At 49.8% G+C, this 12,006-nt stretch overlaps 1 protein-coding gene across 1 annotated transcript in view; it reads left to right on the forward strand.

The window, feature by feature from the left end:
• TET3 (tet methylcytosine dioxygenase 3) overlaps positions 1-12,006 on the forward strand; it is a 158,090-nt gene that overhangs the window by 27,593 nt on the left and 118,491 nt on the right. The window contains exon 3 of the mRNA XM_034761729.1: positions 7,192-7,248. Within this exon, the coding sequence (XP_034617620.1) occupies positions 7,192-7,248 (57 nt within the window). The remainder of the gene's footprint in view (positions 1-7,191; positions 7,249-12,006) is intronic.

Consider the following 12,006-nt stretch of genomic DNA (forward strand, 5'->3'; position numbering starts at 1 on the left):
GGAACTCAGATCCTAGGACTCGCATGCTGGGGCAGCGAACAGTGCTCCGTGCAGGGTGACATGTATCTTAACGTGATCCTTCTGGAGATGAGTGGCTCTTCCATCATGTTACCAGATCTGCTCAGTTTCAAGCTGATTTGTATTATGGTCGTTCCCTAACCAAAATCAGGGGCCTGTTGCGCTGGACACTGCAGAGATCCTGGGTAGGAGACGGTTCTGCCTGGAAGAGGTTGCCCTCTAAAATACAAAACAGACAAAGGGTGGGGAAAAGGAAGTGTCCTTGTCCACATTTTACAGGTGGGGACCTGAAATCCAGAGAGATGAAGGGCTTGTCGACACTTCCAGAGCTGCCACAGTGCAGCTGTGCCACTGTAGTGCTTAGTGAGGACGTTACCTTTACCGATGGGAGAGCTTTTCCCGTTGCTGTAGGTACACCACCTCCCCGAGAGGCAGCGCTCATAGCACTGGGGTCAGATGTGTATAACGGTCTCTCAGCGACGGCGTTATTCCAACAGAAGCTGGTGGTGCAGACCAAGCCTAAGCGACTTGCCCAAGGAGTCTGAGCCTCTGGTGTCCTGACTCCCAGGCCAGCGTCTTGGTTGCCAAGCTGGCCTTCCTCTCTGGGAAGGGCGATTTAAAAGCCTGCTCTGGGTGCCCTTATAGGAATCTGTTCTGCAGGTGTTGGCTGGACGGGTTGCGTGCACTGTGGGGAGTGATGCTGGTGATAGGAGCTGGTGGCCGACTAAAACGCTCCCTGTGGGAGAGGGTGGTTCGGGGGCCTCCTTTTCCCCAGGGCCCTACGCATGTGAGGATGCAGAGCGTCTTGAGGGGCCGGTGAAGCAGAGCCCCAGTTGCCGCAAAGTTCAGTGGAAGAAAAAACACCCGCGCTAGCTTAGTACCCTTTTCTGTTCTTCGTGTGGCCGGGTGTGAGCCGGAACTGTCTGGTGCCCAGGCCAGCCGATCTCTCGCCCACACTCTGATGGCTTTGTGCTGCAGCGGTGTCGCACTTACACGGGGTCTTTTATCCTTGGCTTCTCAAAGCCCTTTACCAGGCCCACGATGAGTATCTCTGACCTCCCTTTGCGTGAGTCTTGGGACAACCTTAGTCTGTTCAGACATCTACAGCTTAAATCTGAGCCCGGGGTTGCCGTCCGTAGTAGTAAATAGTCGGCGGTGAGTGCTGCCTCCCCCTTTGCTCGAGGCATGGTAGACAGGGAGCGACTCTGAAGGAGGAGGGGTTAGTACTAGACCCACTTCCCTCCCAGACTCCTGGGTTGTATCCGCAGCTCGGGGAGGGAAGTGTGTCTACCGTTAGAGCAGGGACCTTGAATGCAGGAGTCCTGGATTCTACTCCTGGGAGGGAAGAGGTACTAGGGGGTTATAGTGGGGGAGGGGAGACAGAGTCAGGACTTTGGGGTTTTGTCCCCCCTGCTCTAACCACTGGAACCCCTCCCATCCCAGAGCTGAGAATAGTACTCAGGAGTCCTGACTCTCAGCTCCCTATGCTAAACCCCAGAAAACGCTCTTGATAACCAGCTCTCTGGGGTGCAGGGAACAGATAATACCCTGTTGAAGGCTGACATTTCTAATGTAAAGGGCCCTTCATCCTAAACTCTCAGCTTGCAAGCAAACTTCACAAGGCTACAGGGATCGTGTCAGTTACCAGCAAAATGTAGCCACCCACTTACTGGGGCAGCGGGGTCTAGTGCTTAGAGCAGATGACTGGTTCAGGACTCCTGGATTCTACTCCTGACTCTGGAGTGGTATCTAGTGATTAGAGTGAGGGGGACTGGGAGTCAGGTCTCCTGGTTTCTATTCCTACCTGTGCCACTCACCTTCCTACTCAGGCAAAGTCACTTCTCTGTGCGTCAGTTTTCCTCATCTGCAAAATGGGCAGAATACCTACCCTGTTAGGTCTGTTGTAAAGCGAGGTGTTTATCAAGTGCTTTGAGACTGTTTGGTGGACTTATTCTCCTGGTTTGTTGCCTGTTATCATATTGGCTATGGGACAGAAGTGAAGACTAAAGTCTCTACTTCATCCGTTTTCAACTTTCCAGCTCACCCAGGAAAAATCCCCTCTGTTCCAGAAACAGCTGCATGTTCTCTCCAGGCTCAGAACTTCTCAGTGCCTCTGCCTCTTCCTCTGTTCGGCTCACTGTAAAATGATGTTCCAGAAACCTATCGTTTCTAATGGTAGCAGCGAAGGCGGAGCAGGATTTCCACAAACTGATGTTCACACATGTTGCTGGCGTACTGTCTAATGGAGAAAATACAAGCCCAGGGTAATCAGTGAATGGCTTACAGAGCCTTCCAGCGCTCGTCAGACATTTGTAGATTAAGCCTGCAACGGACCATTAGAGTATCTTGTCTGGCAGTCTAGATAACACAGGCCATAGAATTTCACCTGGTTATCGCTGTACTGAGCCCAGTAACTTGTGTTTGGGTAAAGCAAACCCTCCAATAAGGCACCCAAGCTTAAGATGTAGAATCCACCACTTCTCTTGGTAGCGTGTTCCACTGTTAGAAATTGTGTCTTATTTCTAATTTGGCTGGCTTCAACTTCCAGCCAATGCTGCTTGTTCTGCCTTTCTCTTCTACATCAAAGAGCCCTTTAACACCTGGTATTTTTTTGCCCACTGAGGTACTTATACACCATCATTCACCGCTTGATCTTCTTCTTTATTAGCTAAACAGATTGGGGCTCTCTGAGTCTCCCACTGTAGGGCCATCAGATCATTTTTGTGGCTCTTCTCTGCACCCTCTGGAGTTTTCCAACTTCCTTTTGAAAATGTGGCCACTGGAACTTGTCACAGTTTGCCAGTTTTGCTCAATGGTTTGGAGCCAGCCAGGGTAGCTGGCGAGAGGAATACGGTCCCATCAGAGGCCTGTGTGAAATGAATTTGGTGAGTCAAGTTTCACTAAGAGTCCAAGGACCGAGTGAGAGCCGTGGATGCTAAACTTCTTTTGTGAGCTCGGGGTCAGGGGTGAGGCTTGTTGGCTGGCCAGGCTGTGAGAATCTTACACCCGACTGCCTGGGTGGTACCAGTTCTGTTGATATGCAGGGAGGACTGAGTTTCCAGGACTGTCGATCTTGTAAATTTCATGAGCACAAAATTCCCATCCAGTTACATTTGTTTTTGTTTTTTAAATTCTCTTCCCTTCTCATGCATCCATTAGCGCCATTCCAGGAACCTGCCAGCTCCGGAAATGTGCTATAAACACTCAATGCCCCGCTATCGTAGGTATCAGCCAGAGCTGTCAGCAAGGGGCCCCAGGGACGGTTTCTGGAATTGGACCCTTAGGTTATGTCTACACTGCAATTAGACGCCCATGACTGGCCCAGGTCAGCTGACTCGGCTAAGGGGCTGTTTAATTGCCCTGTAGTCATTTGGGACTGGGGCGAACCCTCCCATCTTGCAGGGTCCTAGAGCCAGGCATCCGGAGCCTAATCATCTACACTGCATTAACCCTTTGGTGTGTCAGTTTCCACCAGCTGCTCCCCAGTTGCCAGCACTGGCGCTGCGGCGAGAAGGATACACTGGGCCAAATTCACCTCCGGTTGGTCACTCCAGTAACTTGAGTTGGAGCTCCGGTTTCTGGGCCCAAACATCCTCACGATTCTGGGGTGCTTTTGGCCCCATGTAACGTTAAGCAGAGCCTCCAACACCCTCCAAAGTGGCCATGGTTGGAGTCGAGCTTGCGGAGACACAGCAGGGGTTCCCCCAGAATTGTGTTGGTATCCACAAAGCGGGCAGCGATCAAGAGCTTTATGAAGTTTCCATAGGCCTTTGTTGTTGCCTCAGTGGTGGTGGGGGCAGAGGAATGCCATTTTCCAAGATGGCAGATGGGAGGGTGAGACTGTTTTCTGCCAGGACATGGGGTGCGAGGGATTTAGCATCGTCCAGAAAGCGGCTGAAAGAGGGAAATGGCCCGGCCAGCTGGAGGATGCACATCCCCTCAGCATGCAAAGTTTCTGTGGAGCCCAGAGTGGGAATTAAAGTGCAGTTGACATTTACCACTCTGGGGTGAATTCCCCCCTCGTCCCCAGGCCTCTGTGGGTCAGGGAAGGGTAAATTCACTTCCTTGAACCAGGGGGACCTGCTCTGAAAGTCCTGGCAGCCCAAGGCAGGGAGGGTCATTACAAGGAATGAGGGATACCAGAGGTTTAGCCACCCATTGCTTTGCATTTACCAGGGTCTTCAGGTACCCTGGTGTCAGCTCCGAAGCATTAGTGGCGTCGGGTCATTAGCAGCCGTGACACTTAGCAAGTGTGCCTAGCCGGGCTGTAGATTTGAAGGTGCTAATGTGTCTGATCAGGGCCTAACGATATTTAAACCCGGCAAATATTGTTTCTGTAACCTAGCAGAGGATGAACTTTCCATAGCCACAGACCCCGCGGGGCACATGTGGGCTACCAGGCAGTGTATATGGAGACACTCTGGGGATGAAGTCATTGGGTGCAGAGGTGATTCCCCCCTCAGTCCCAGTGCAGTCTGCGTGATGCAACGGGTTTGTACAGGACTTGGGCAGCTTTTATTCTGCTTCCCTGTAATCCGGAGGTCTGGATGGAATCTGCAGTCATTGGTATCCACAGCTGCCCAGGTGAGAGGCAGCGTATCCTAGTGGGTAGGGCACTGGGCTGAGAGTCGAGGTTCTAATTCTGGCTCAGTCGCTAATTTATTGTATGACCTTGGGCAAGTCGCTTCCCTCATCTGTGCCTCAGTTTCCCCCATCTTTACATTGGGGGTAATGATACTGACCCGCCTTCGAGGTCTGTGGATGAAAAGCCTTGTGGAAGGACAACATAGATACTCCATTTTTATTGTTTTTAATCATTTTGATGGATAATATCAATGTGTATTTTAAAGCATTTTTTTCTATTATGTCATATTTTCCCAGTTGCTCAAAGTTATGGATTTTAAATATTTTATTTTTATCTATTTAAACGTTCACGGTTGTGGGAAATTATGGGACGGAGGGGGGTCAGACATGAATTATTTAATGACGGGTTGAGATTCAAAAAGTTAAAGCTTTATAATTGTTGAAACACAAACTGTCAACATCCCATGTCAGAATGTACAAAGCAAATAGTCTGAAATCAAATGGAGTCCTCGCCTTCCTTTGCCTGTTTTGCACATTTTGATTGTTATCGATAGGAATATTTTGTCGTGGGTATATGTGTGCACGGGGAAATAGATGTTTACCAACATTTATTGATAATAATCGAGTCCTTCCAAGCCTAACTGTGTGTGAGGAGGAGGAGGCAGAGAAATGAAGCAAAATTGTCCAAAGTGCAAGCCGCTTTGTACAGCACCTAGCGCAGTGGGGTCCGAGTCCGGTACTGGGGCCCCTAGATGCCACGGTGATACAAATTAATAATAATAATAAAGTGTGGCTGGTTCAAAACAGGGTGTATAACACAGAAGCTCCCGGCTCCCAGACATGTGATCAGTCTACTGGGCCACACCCCCCCCCCTTAGTGAGTTGCATTTCAAGCTCTTTTCGGGCATGGGAACCTGTCATTTTCATGTGTAAATTCCCAGCACTCTCTAAACCATATATTAAAACCTTTTAATTAAAAAAATTAATTAGGGAGATCTATAGATTAAAAAAGTGCTAGACAGAAGGGCCAAATATGACGGGCATTTATATACCACACTGGTGAGTTGGGTGTGAATGGCTAGAATAACTACTGTTATAAAGTCTGCTGTAGATTGCAGAAGGGTAAATCCAGAGTGACTCCGCTGGACTGGACGTTATCAAACAGGAATGAGGTTAGGATCAGGCCTTCTAAATTCTGCTCTTGGTTACCTAGAGTTGGATGGAGGGGTGCTATGTTGCCTAGTGGTTAGAACACTGGACTGGGACTCGAGCAACCTTGGTTTTAATCACAGCTTTACCCTGGCCTGCTTGTGACCTTGGACATGCACTGCCCCATGCCTCAGTTTCCCTATCTGTAAAATGGAGACCATGATACTGACCTCCTTTGTAAAGTGCTTTGAGATCTACTGATGGAATGTGCTATAGAAGAGCTGGGGATGATGATTATTCCACTGTTGTAAATCTGGAGTGACTCCAGTGAAGTGAACAACGTTACACCAATATTAGCGAGGACAGAATCAGATCTTATAAACAAGGTCTCTGACACTGATGTAACTGGCATCAGAATTTAGTTCATTGCTTTTCTGGGGCTCTTTAAACTACCTCTGGCTGTTGGGATGAACACAGAAGGAGCTATGCTTTCCTGCTGCTTCTCTGCAGCGGTGTAAATCCGGAGTTACGCCAGTGGAGTTAGCCAGGTGTAAAACTGATTTAAGCAGGTGCCCACCCTCGCCGAGCCAGATCCTCAGCTGGTTCAGATGAAGGCAAGCTCTTTAGAAATCTGCGACAGCTGCCCGACTGTCTTTTATAGCTGGCTTGGGCGGGGAGGGAGCGAGAGAACTGCCTGGTGCTTCGTGTGACCTGAAAGAAGTCGATACGGTCGAATCACTAGCAGAAAAACCACATCCCTCTCTTCCTCCTCCTCTCCACACGCACGCGTGCGCGTACACACACATACACACACACACATACACACACACACACACACACACACACACACACGGCGAAGCCTGCGCGGATTGGCTCGTCCGCCCCCTCGCTGAGGCGGGCAGGGGAGTGGGCATGCATATCACGTCCACAGTGTTTGTTTCATCGGGGTGGGGGGGGGAAAGCGAGCCGGAGCTCAGCGGTATGATAATGACTCTAGCGTCTGGCAGAAAGAAAAAAAGCCCCTGAATGCACCAGGGTGTCTGTAACCGAGCTTAAAGGAGAATGAAGCAAGATGGCTGCCTGGTAGTGGTGGATTCTCGCTGGAACTGACGAGGGCTGGGGGGGGATTTTTGTGCGGGGGTGGGCGATCGCTGGCAAGCTGAGAGAGGAAAGAGAATTAAAAGCAGAACAAGGTAAATATAGGCTCTGCCTTGTGTTTCGTTTCAATGCCCTTTAAATGCGAGAGTTTCCCTCCCCAGTCCAAGGGAATTCAATAGGGATTTTCTAATAGACAGTGTGTGTTTAAATAACACACAACATGCCCCCCCCTTTCTGCATGCAATTCCCTGGTAGCAGGAGGACTGTGGTAGCTGGTGTTGCCAGGACCGGCTTGGCCTGAACTGCATTTTATTCTGACTTTTTTTTAAATTTCCCTTGCAGGTGGAAATAAGGGACAATAAAGAAGGTGGGACGCAGGAGCAAGTGCTGGCGACAAAGGTACCTTTCTTTTCTTGTTTAAAGACCGAGGACAAAGCCTGGAAGGGAATCTGCGGCGGGGGGTGGAATTGGCCAACCACTAGCGATAGCGAAGCATGTGTTGCGGTATTTAAAAACCCAGGCGTCTCCAGCTTTACCCCTGCTGAATTGCAGATGCTTCTTCATCCAGGCATTTGCTGCTATTATTTTAAGCTGTGATGTTTTTGCAAGGGGGGAAGGAATCACTGCTTTTCAGCAGCTCCTCTCCTCTTGTGGTGCAGAAGCAAAAATAAATAAATATCGCCACAATCCCCTCTTCCCCTTGTCTTTACAGGGGAGCAGCAGCCTCTCTCCCCTCTCTCCCCTAGATCTGCTGAGTCCGGTGCAATTAACAAGAGAGACTAGACTCCCCCACTTTGAAGCAGGCATGACATCACCCTGATGTAACCATGATGATGGCAGCTGTCATACCTCACTAGGGTGGACCTGGAGAGTCTGCCTGAGCTGCCATGACCCAAAACCTCAACTCGGTTTCTCTACTTCTGGGGAAAAACATCATTGCGAAGTGGAGGGGACAGGCAAGGTTTCTTAGGTTTTGTCACTTGAGGTTTAAGGCCGGTTTCCACTCCGTGTTACGCTGATGTCAACCCAGCTGAAATCAATGGGGTTACTCCAGAGTTAGACCTGGTCCTGTACTCCGCTGCAGATCTGATGCCTGTGCCTTGGGAAAATACCCAGGAGTGGCTCACCACGGGGTTGCTATGGGGACAAAGTTTGGAGTGTGACACTGCAGCTTGCCTCGACGCTAACGCTCTGGGAATATGAGATGGGGGAAGAGGGAAGGTGAGCGAGCTGATTTCATTAGCGGTATCAGGAGCGTTACCTTGCAGGGACTGAGGCCGGGTCTACTCTAGAAAATTAGGTTGGTTTAACTCCATCGGTCAGGGGGTGAAAAATCCACACCCCTGAGTGGTGGTGTTAAGCTGACCTACGGCCCCCTGTAGACCGTGCAAGATTTGATAGAAGAATTCTTCCGTCGACCTACCTACTGCCTCTCAGGGAGGTGGGTTACTTACACCAACGGGAGAACCCTTGCTGTTGGCGTGTATAGTGTTTGGTTGAGCCGCTGTAACACTTCAGTTAATGTGGTTCCGTTACTGTGTATTTGCCAGTCTCTGACTTTAAAAAAAAAAAAGTGTCCCATGCAATGGGGTTTCCATCATTCCTCTGGGGAGACCACTCCACAGATCTTGCTGATAGGAAGATTTCCTGATATTCAGTCTGTGCTTTAGAAATAACGGGCAAGCTCCTCTGCTGGTGTGAACCATTTTAGCTGCATTGGCATCAACGAAACTACATTTTTGACACTAGCTAAGGGCCAGTCGTTCCTTATTTTGTTCTCTGATTGCATTTCCCGTTCCTCAGCTGTGTTGCACCCAGGAGCCAAGGGAGAGAAGCTGGATATGTATATCCTGGCTATTTCTAGAGCCACTTTCACTATGGTGTCTAAGGGCAAAGCAGCTCAAAAGAGGGGGAAAGGGGATATTGATTAAAGTTGGAGCTTCCAGCAATGCTGGGCGTGTTCCTAGCGTGCCCTATGTCTTGTGTTCTCACAATATAAAATATTGCCATTTGGAGTGCCCACGGTGCCTAGCAATGGGGAATCTGCCCATGGTTTGTTACCTCAGCGCAAGATCCAAGTCCGGCCCACAGGCTCCTTGAGGCGAAGTGCTGAGCACCTACAATTCCGTGGTTGTTGCAGGTGCCCAGTGCCTTTGGAAATCAGGCAGTTGGTTACGGTAGCTTCCCTTATACCCATTTGTAAATGACAACTGTCTCTGAGTTTGGGGGGTCCTGTGCCGAGAGGAGATGTAATGCTTGGAAACACTACCGCTCCCAGTCGTGTGACTGGAGTGGTGCTTTGCAATTTTAAGTAAGGTTGTTCCTGGGGTCCCGATGGAGGGGATCCATGATCCGTAACCTGCTTGCTGCTGTTCGCTGCGACCTAGCAAACGATGTGTCAGGTCCTCCTGCTTGATTCCCACTGGGCCTGATTCGGATCTTGCATCAGTGACTGTGCAGGCGTTGCGCCATTGACATCAGAGGGTGAGATTTTTTTGTAATTCAATTACAATTTTGATGGGATTTTCAAAAGCACCTAAGTGAGTTAGGAGCCCACATCCCATTGACATTTAGTGGGTCTTGTGCTCCTATGCTCCTAACTCACTTTGGCTGCTTTTGAAAATCCCATCCAGTGGTGTGAGTGAGTGTCGACGTCAATGGAGCTGTGCCAGTTTATGCTGGCTGAGGGTCTGGCCCATTGGATGCATGCACATTTTGCAGGTTCAGCCTCCTGCCAACCAGGTGAGCTGGAGGTTGCATCAGGGCCCTTGCCAGGGAAGGTACCAAATTGAGCAGCTGTTGTCATGCTAGCTTGGTAAACAAACAAGTCCTGACTGGAGTGCTAAGTCTTTGGTGGCACCTAATTAGCACTGATGATGGTTGTTTGCTTTACCAATGTGGATCCTTTATCACAGGTAATTAGGGAAAGGTCAGGCCAGAGGGGGCAATTTGCATTTAGAGTGGGGAGAATGGGGAACAAAAAAGACCCTGGCCTGCTGCCTGACCTCTTCCTTTCTTTTGTTTTTGGTGTGAAATACCACGCCAGCGCAGATACAAGGGGCAGATATTGTAGCAGCAAGGTTGCAAAGGGTGGGAAAGCAGGCAAATGAGATTTCTCCCTCCCCAAATTCAACCCCTTAACTTGCATTAACCAGATGAAATTCACCCCTCCCCCGCCAAGTCGGCATTGATGGAGTTTTGGGGGGTGCAGAATGGAATCCATCCCAGCTGGTGGGCACATCGGCCAGACCATTCCCGTTCCAGCTCCTGTGAGGGGTGCGGTGATGAATGGACAGTTCCAGCCATGGCGGCCACATCCCTTCCACCTCTCCCTCCCCTGTGCTATACTCTCCAGAGCTCTAACGAAGCCCCCTTCTGCAACAGGGCACGGCCTCCCTTCTCAATCACCAGCCCTTGGGCAACGGAAGCGCCCCGGCCCCACCGCACTGGGGTCCTCAACGGAGTGGGTTCCATGCACCGAGGTGACACCTGCCATTTCGAGGCGGGGGAGGGGAGGGTGACAGTATTTTGAATCCAAAGCCAACCAAAAGGAGCCTGTGACCGCCATTTTTCTCCTCTGATATTCTCCACTCTTTCCCCGGATGCATGGTAGCTGGATACCCTGCACCCAGTTATTCCCTGCATCCGTTTCCATTGATCTCTCAGTGGTTGGGATTTCCAGGGTGCGGTGGCACCAGTGGGTTTGTGCATTGCCCCGCTCCCCATCGGAGGCATGCCCTCAAACCCAGATTCATGAGCGGAAATGACTTTAGGTCTCAGCCCGGGTAACCACCTACCTGGACGGTTTGGCACGGTTCAGTGCCACCGTACGTCTTTGCTCAGGAGAGTTCCATGCCTGGACTAATGGGGTTCTGGGTGGGTCAGGACTGAGGTTCATTGACAGGGTTGGGATGGAAGGCCTGGAGCTGGAATGGGACGGGGGAGCTGATGGTTAGAAAGGGGCATTAACGTTAGCAGAATTGCATAGGGTGGCTGGGAACTGGAATAGTTGAGAAGGGAGGGGATTGAAGGACATGGGCAGAGCTATATATACGCAGGACTGCGGGTCAGGATCGGGCTGTGTCTGGCACAGCAGAGGGACCTTCTATCAGGCCAGAGGTGCCTCAGGAGAGGTGGAGATGGTTTGCACGGTACTTGCCCGTTCTGACGTAGACCAGCGCCCTGCCAGTCCCTTGCTTCTGCACGACCTAAGTTCACTCCCAAATCTTAAAAACATATTTATACCCCTCTCTGTGACATTCATCTTATTTGTGCTTTGAGTTCGCTGGAAGACACTTGACCGATGCCGTGTTATTGGAAAAGAGCCTTGCTTTTTCACTGTGCTCTGATCCAAGTGCAGTTGAAATCAAATGTGAAGAGGCTGGAGATGGGAAAGTCTGGGTCTAATCAGCTCGTCTATATTCCCTACCGATCGATGCTGGTACGAATGGTGGAACAGAGCCCTCCCTGCCAAAGTTCAGCCATTGCTGCAGATCAGATCAGCTGGCTGCACCTGAAATGCTGTAACCAGGAAGGGATCTTTCCAAAATGGCCATTTCGCCCATCCCCAACATTGTTGGGAACCCAAGAAGGATGCTTAGCAGATGCCAGTTCTGCATGGAAGAAGATTGGCTGCATTGATTCCCAGTGTGCTGTCAGCATTGTTTTCTGAAAGGTATTCAGAATGAGACCTTGAGCAGAGACAATACTGCATTTTTGTTTGTTTAATCTAAAATGGCAGTTCTGTTTTTGTAAAGTGTACCTTCTGCAGATCCATTCAGCTGCATCCCTTTAGTAGTAGTATTTCCTTTTTAAAATGAAATCAACAAGCTGGGAAATGTTCACCACTGAGATCTCAATTTCCAAAGCAGCCACATGAAGAAAAACAAACAAAACAAAAAAAAGACGGGTTTATCGTAATAGTTCTAATTGCCTGCTGCATTCTTGTGCCTCCAATCAGTGCAGCATGCAAGGTATGAAATAATGTCTGGATGGCTTTTCCCCAGGGACCAAGCACAATTATGTACTGCTGATGTCATAAAGAGTGGGATCATGGGTCCCATCACTTCTGGTAAATTGCTACATTTCTTTTTCGGTTGGATTTCGGGTGCTCTGCAAGAGCATCTGTATGTTACATGCAGTTGTCCATGTAGACTA

The sequence above is a fragment of the Trachemys scripta genome, chromosome 2 (assembly GCF_013100865.1).
Source record: "Trachemys scripta elegans isolate TJP31775 chromosome 2, CAS_Tse_1.0, whole genome shotgun sequence".
Lineage (NCBI taxonomy): Eukaryota > Metazoa > Chordata > Testudines > Emydidae > Trachemys > Trachemys scripta.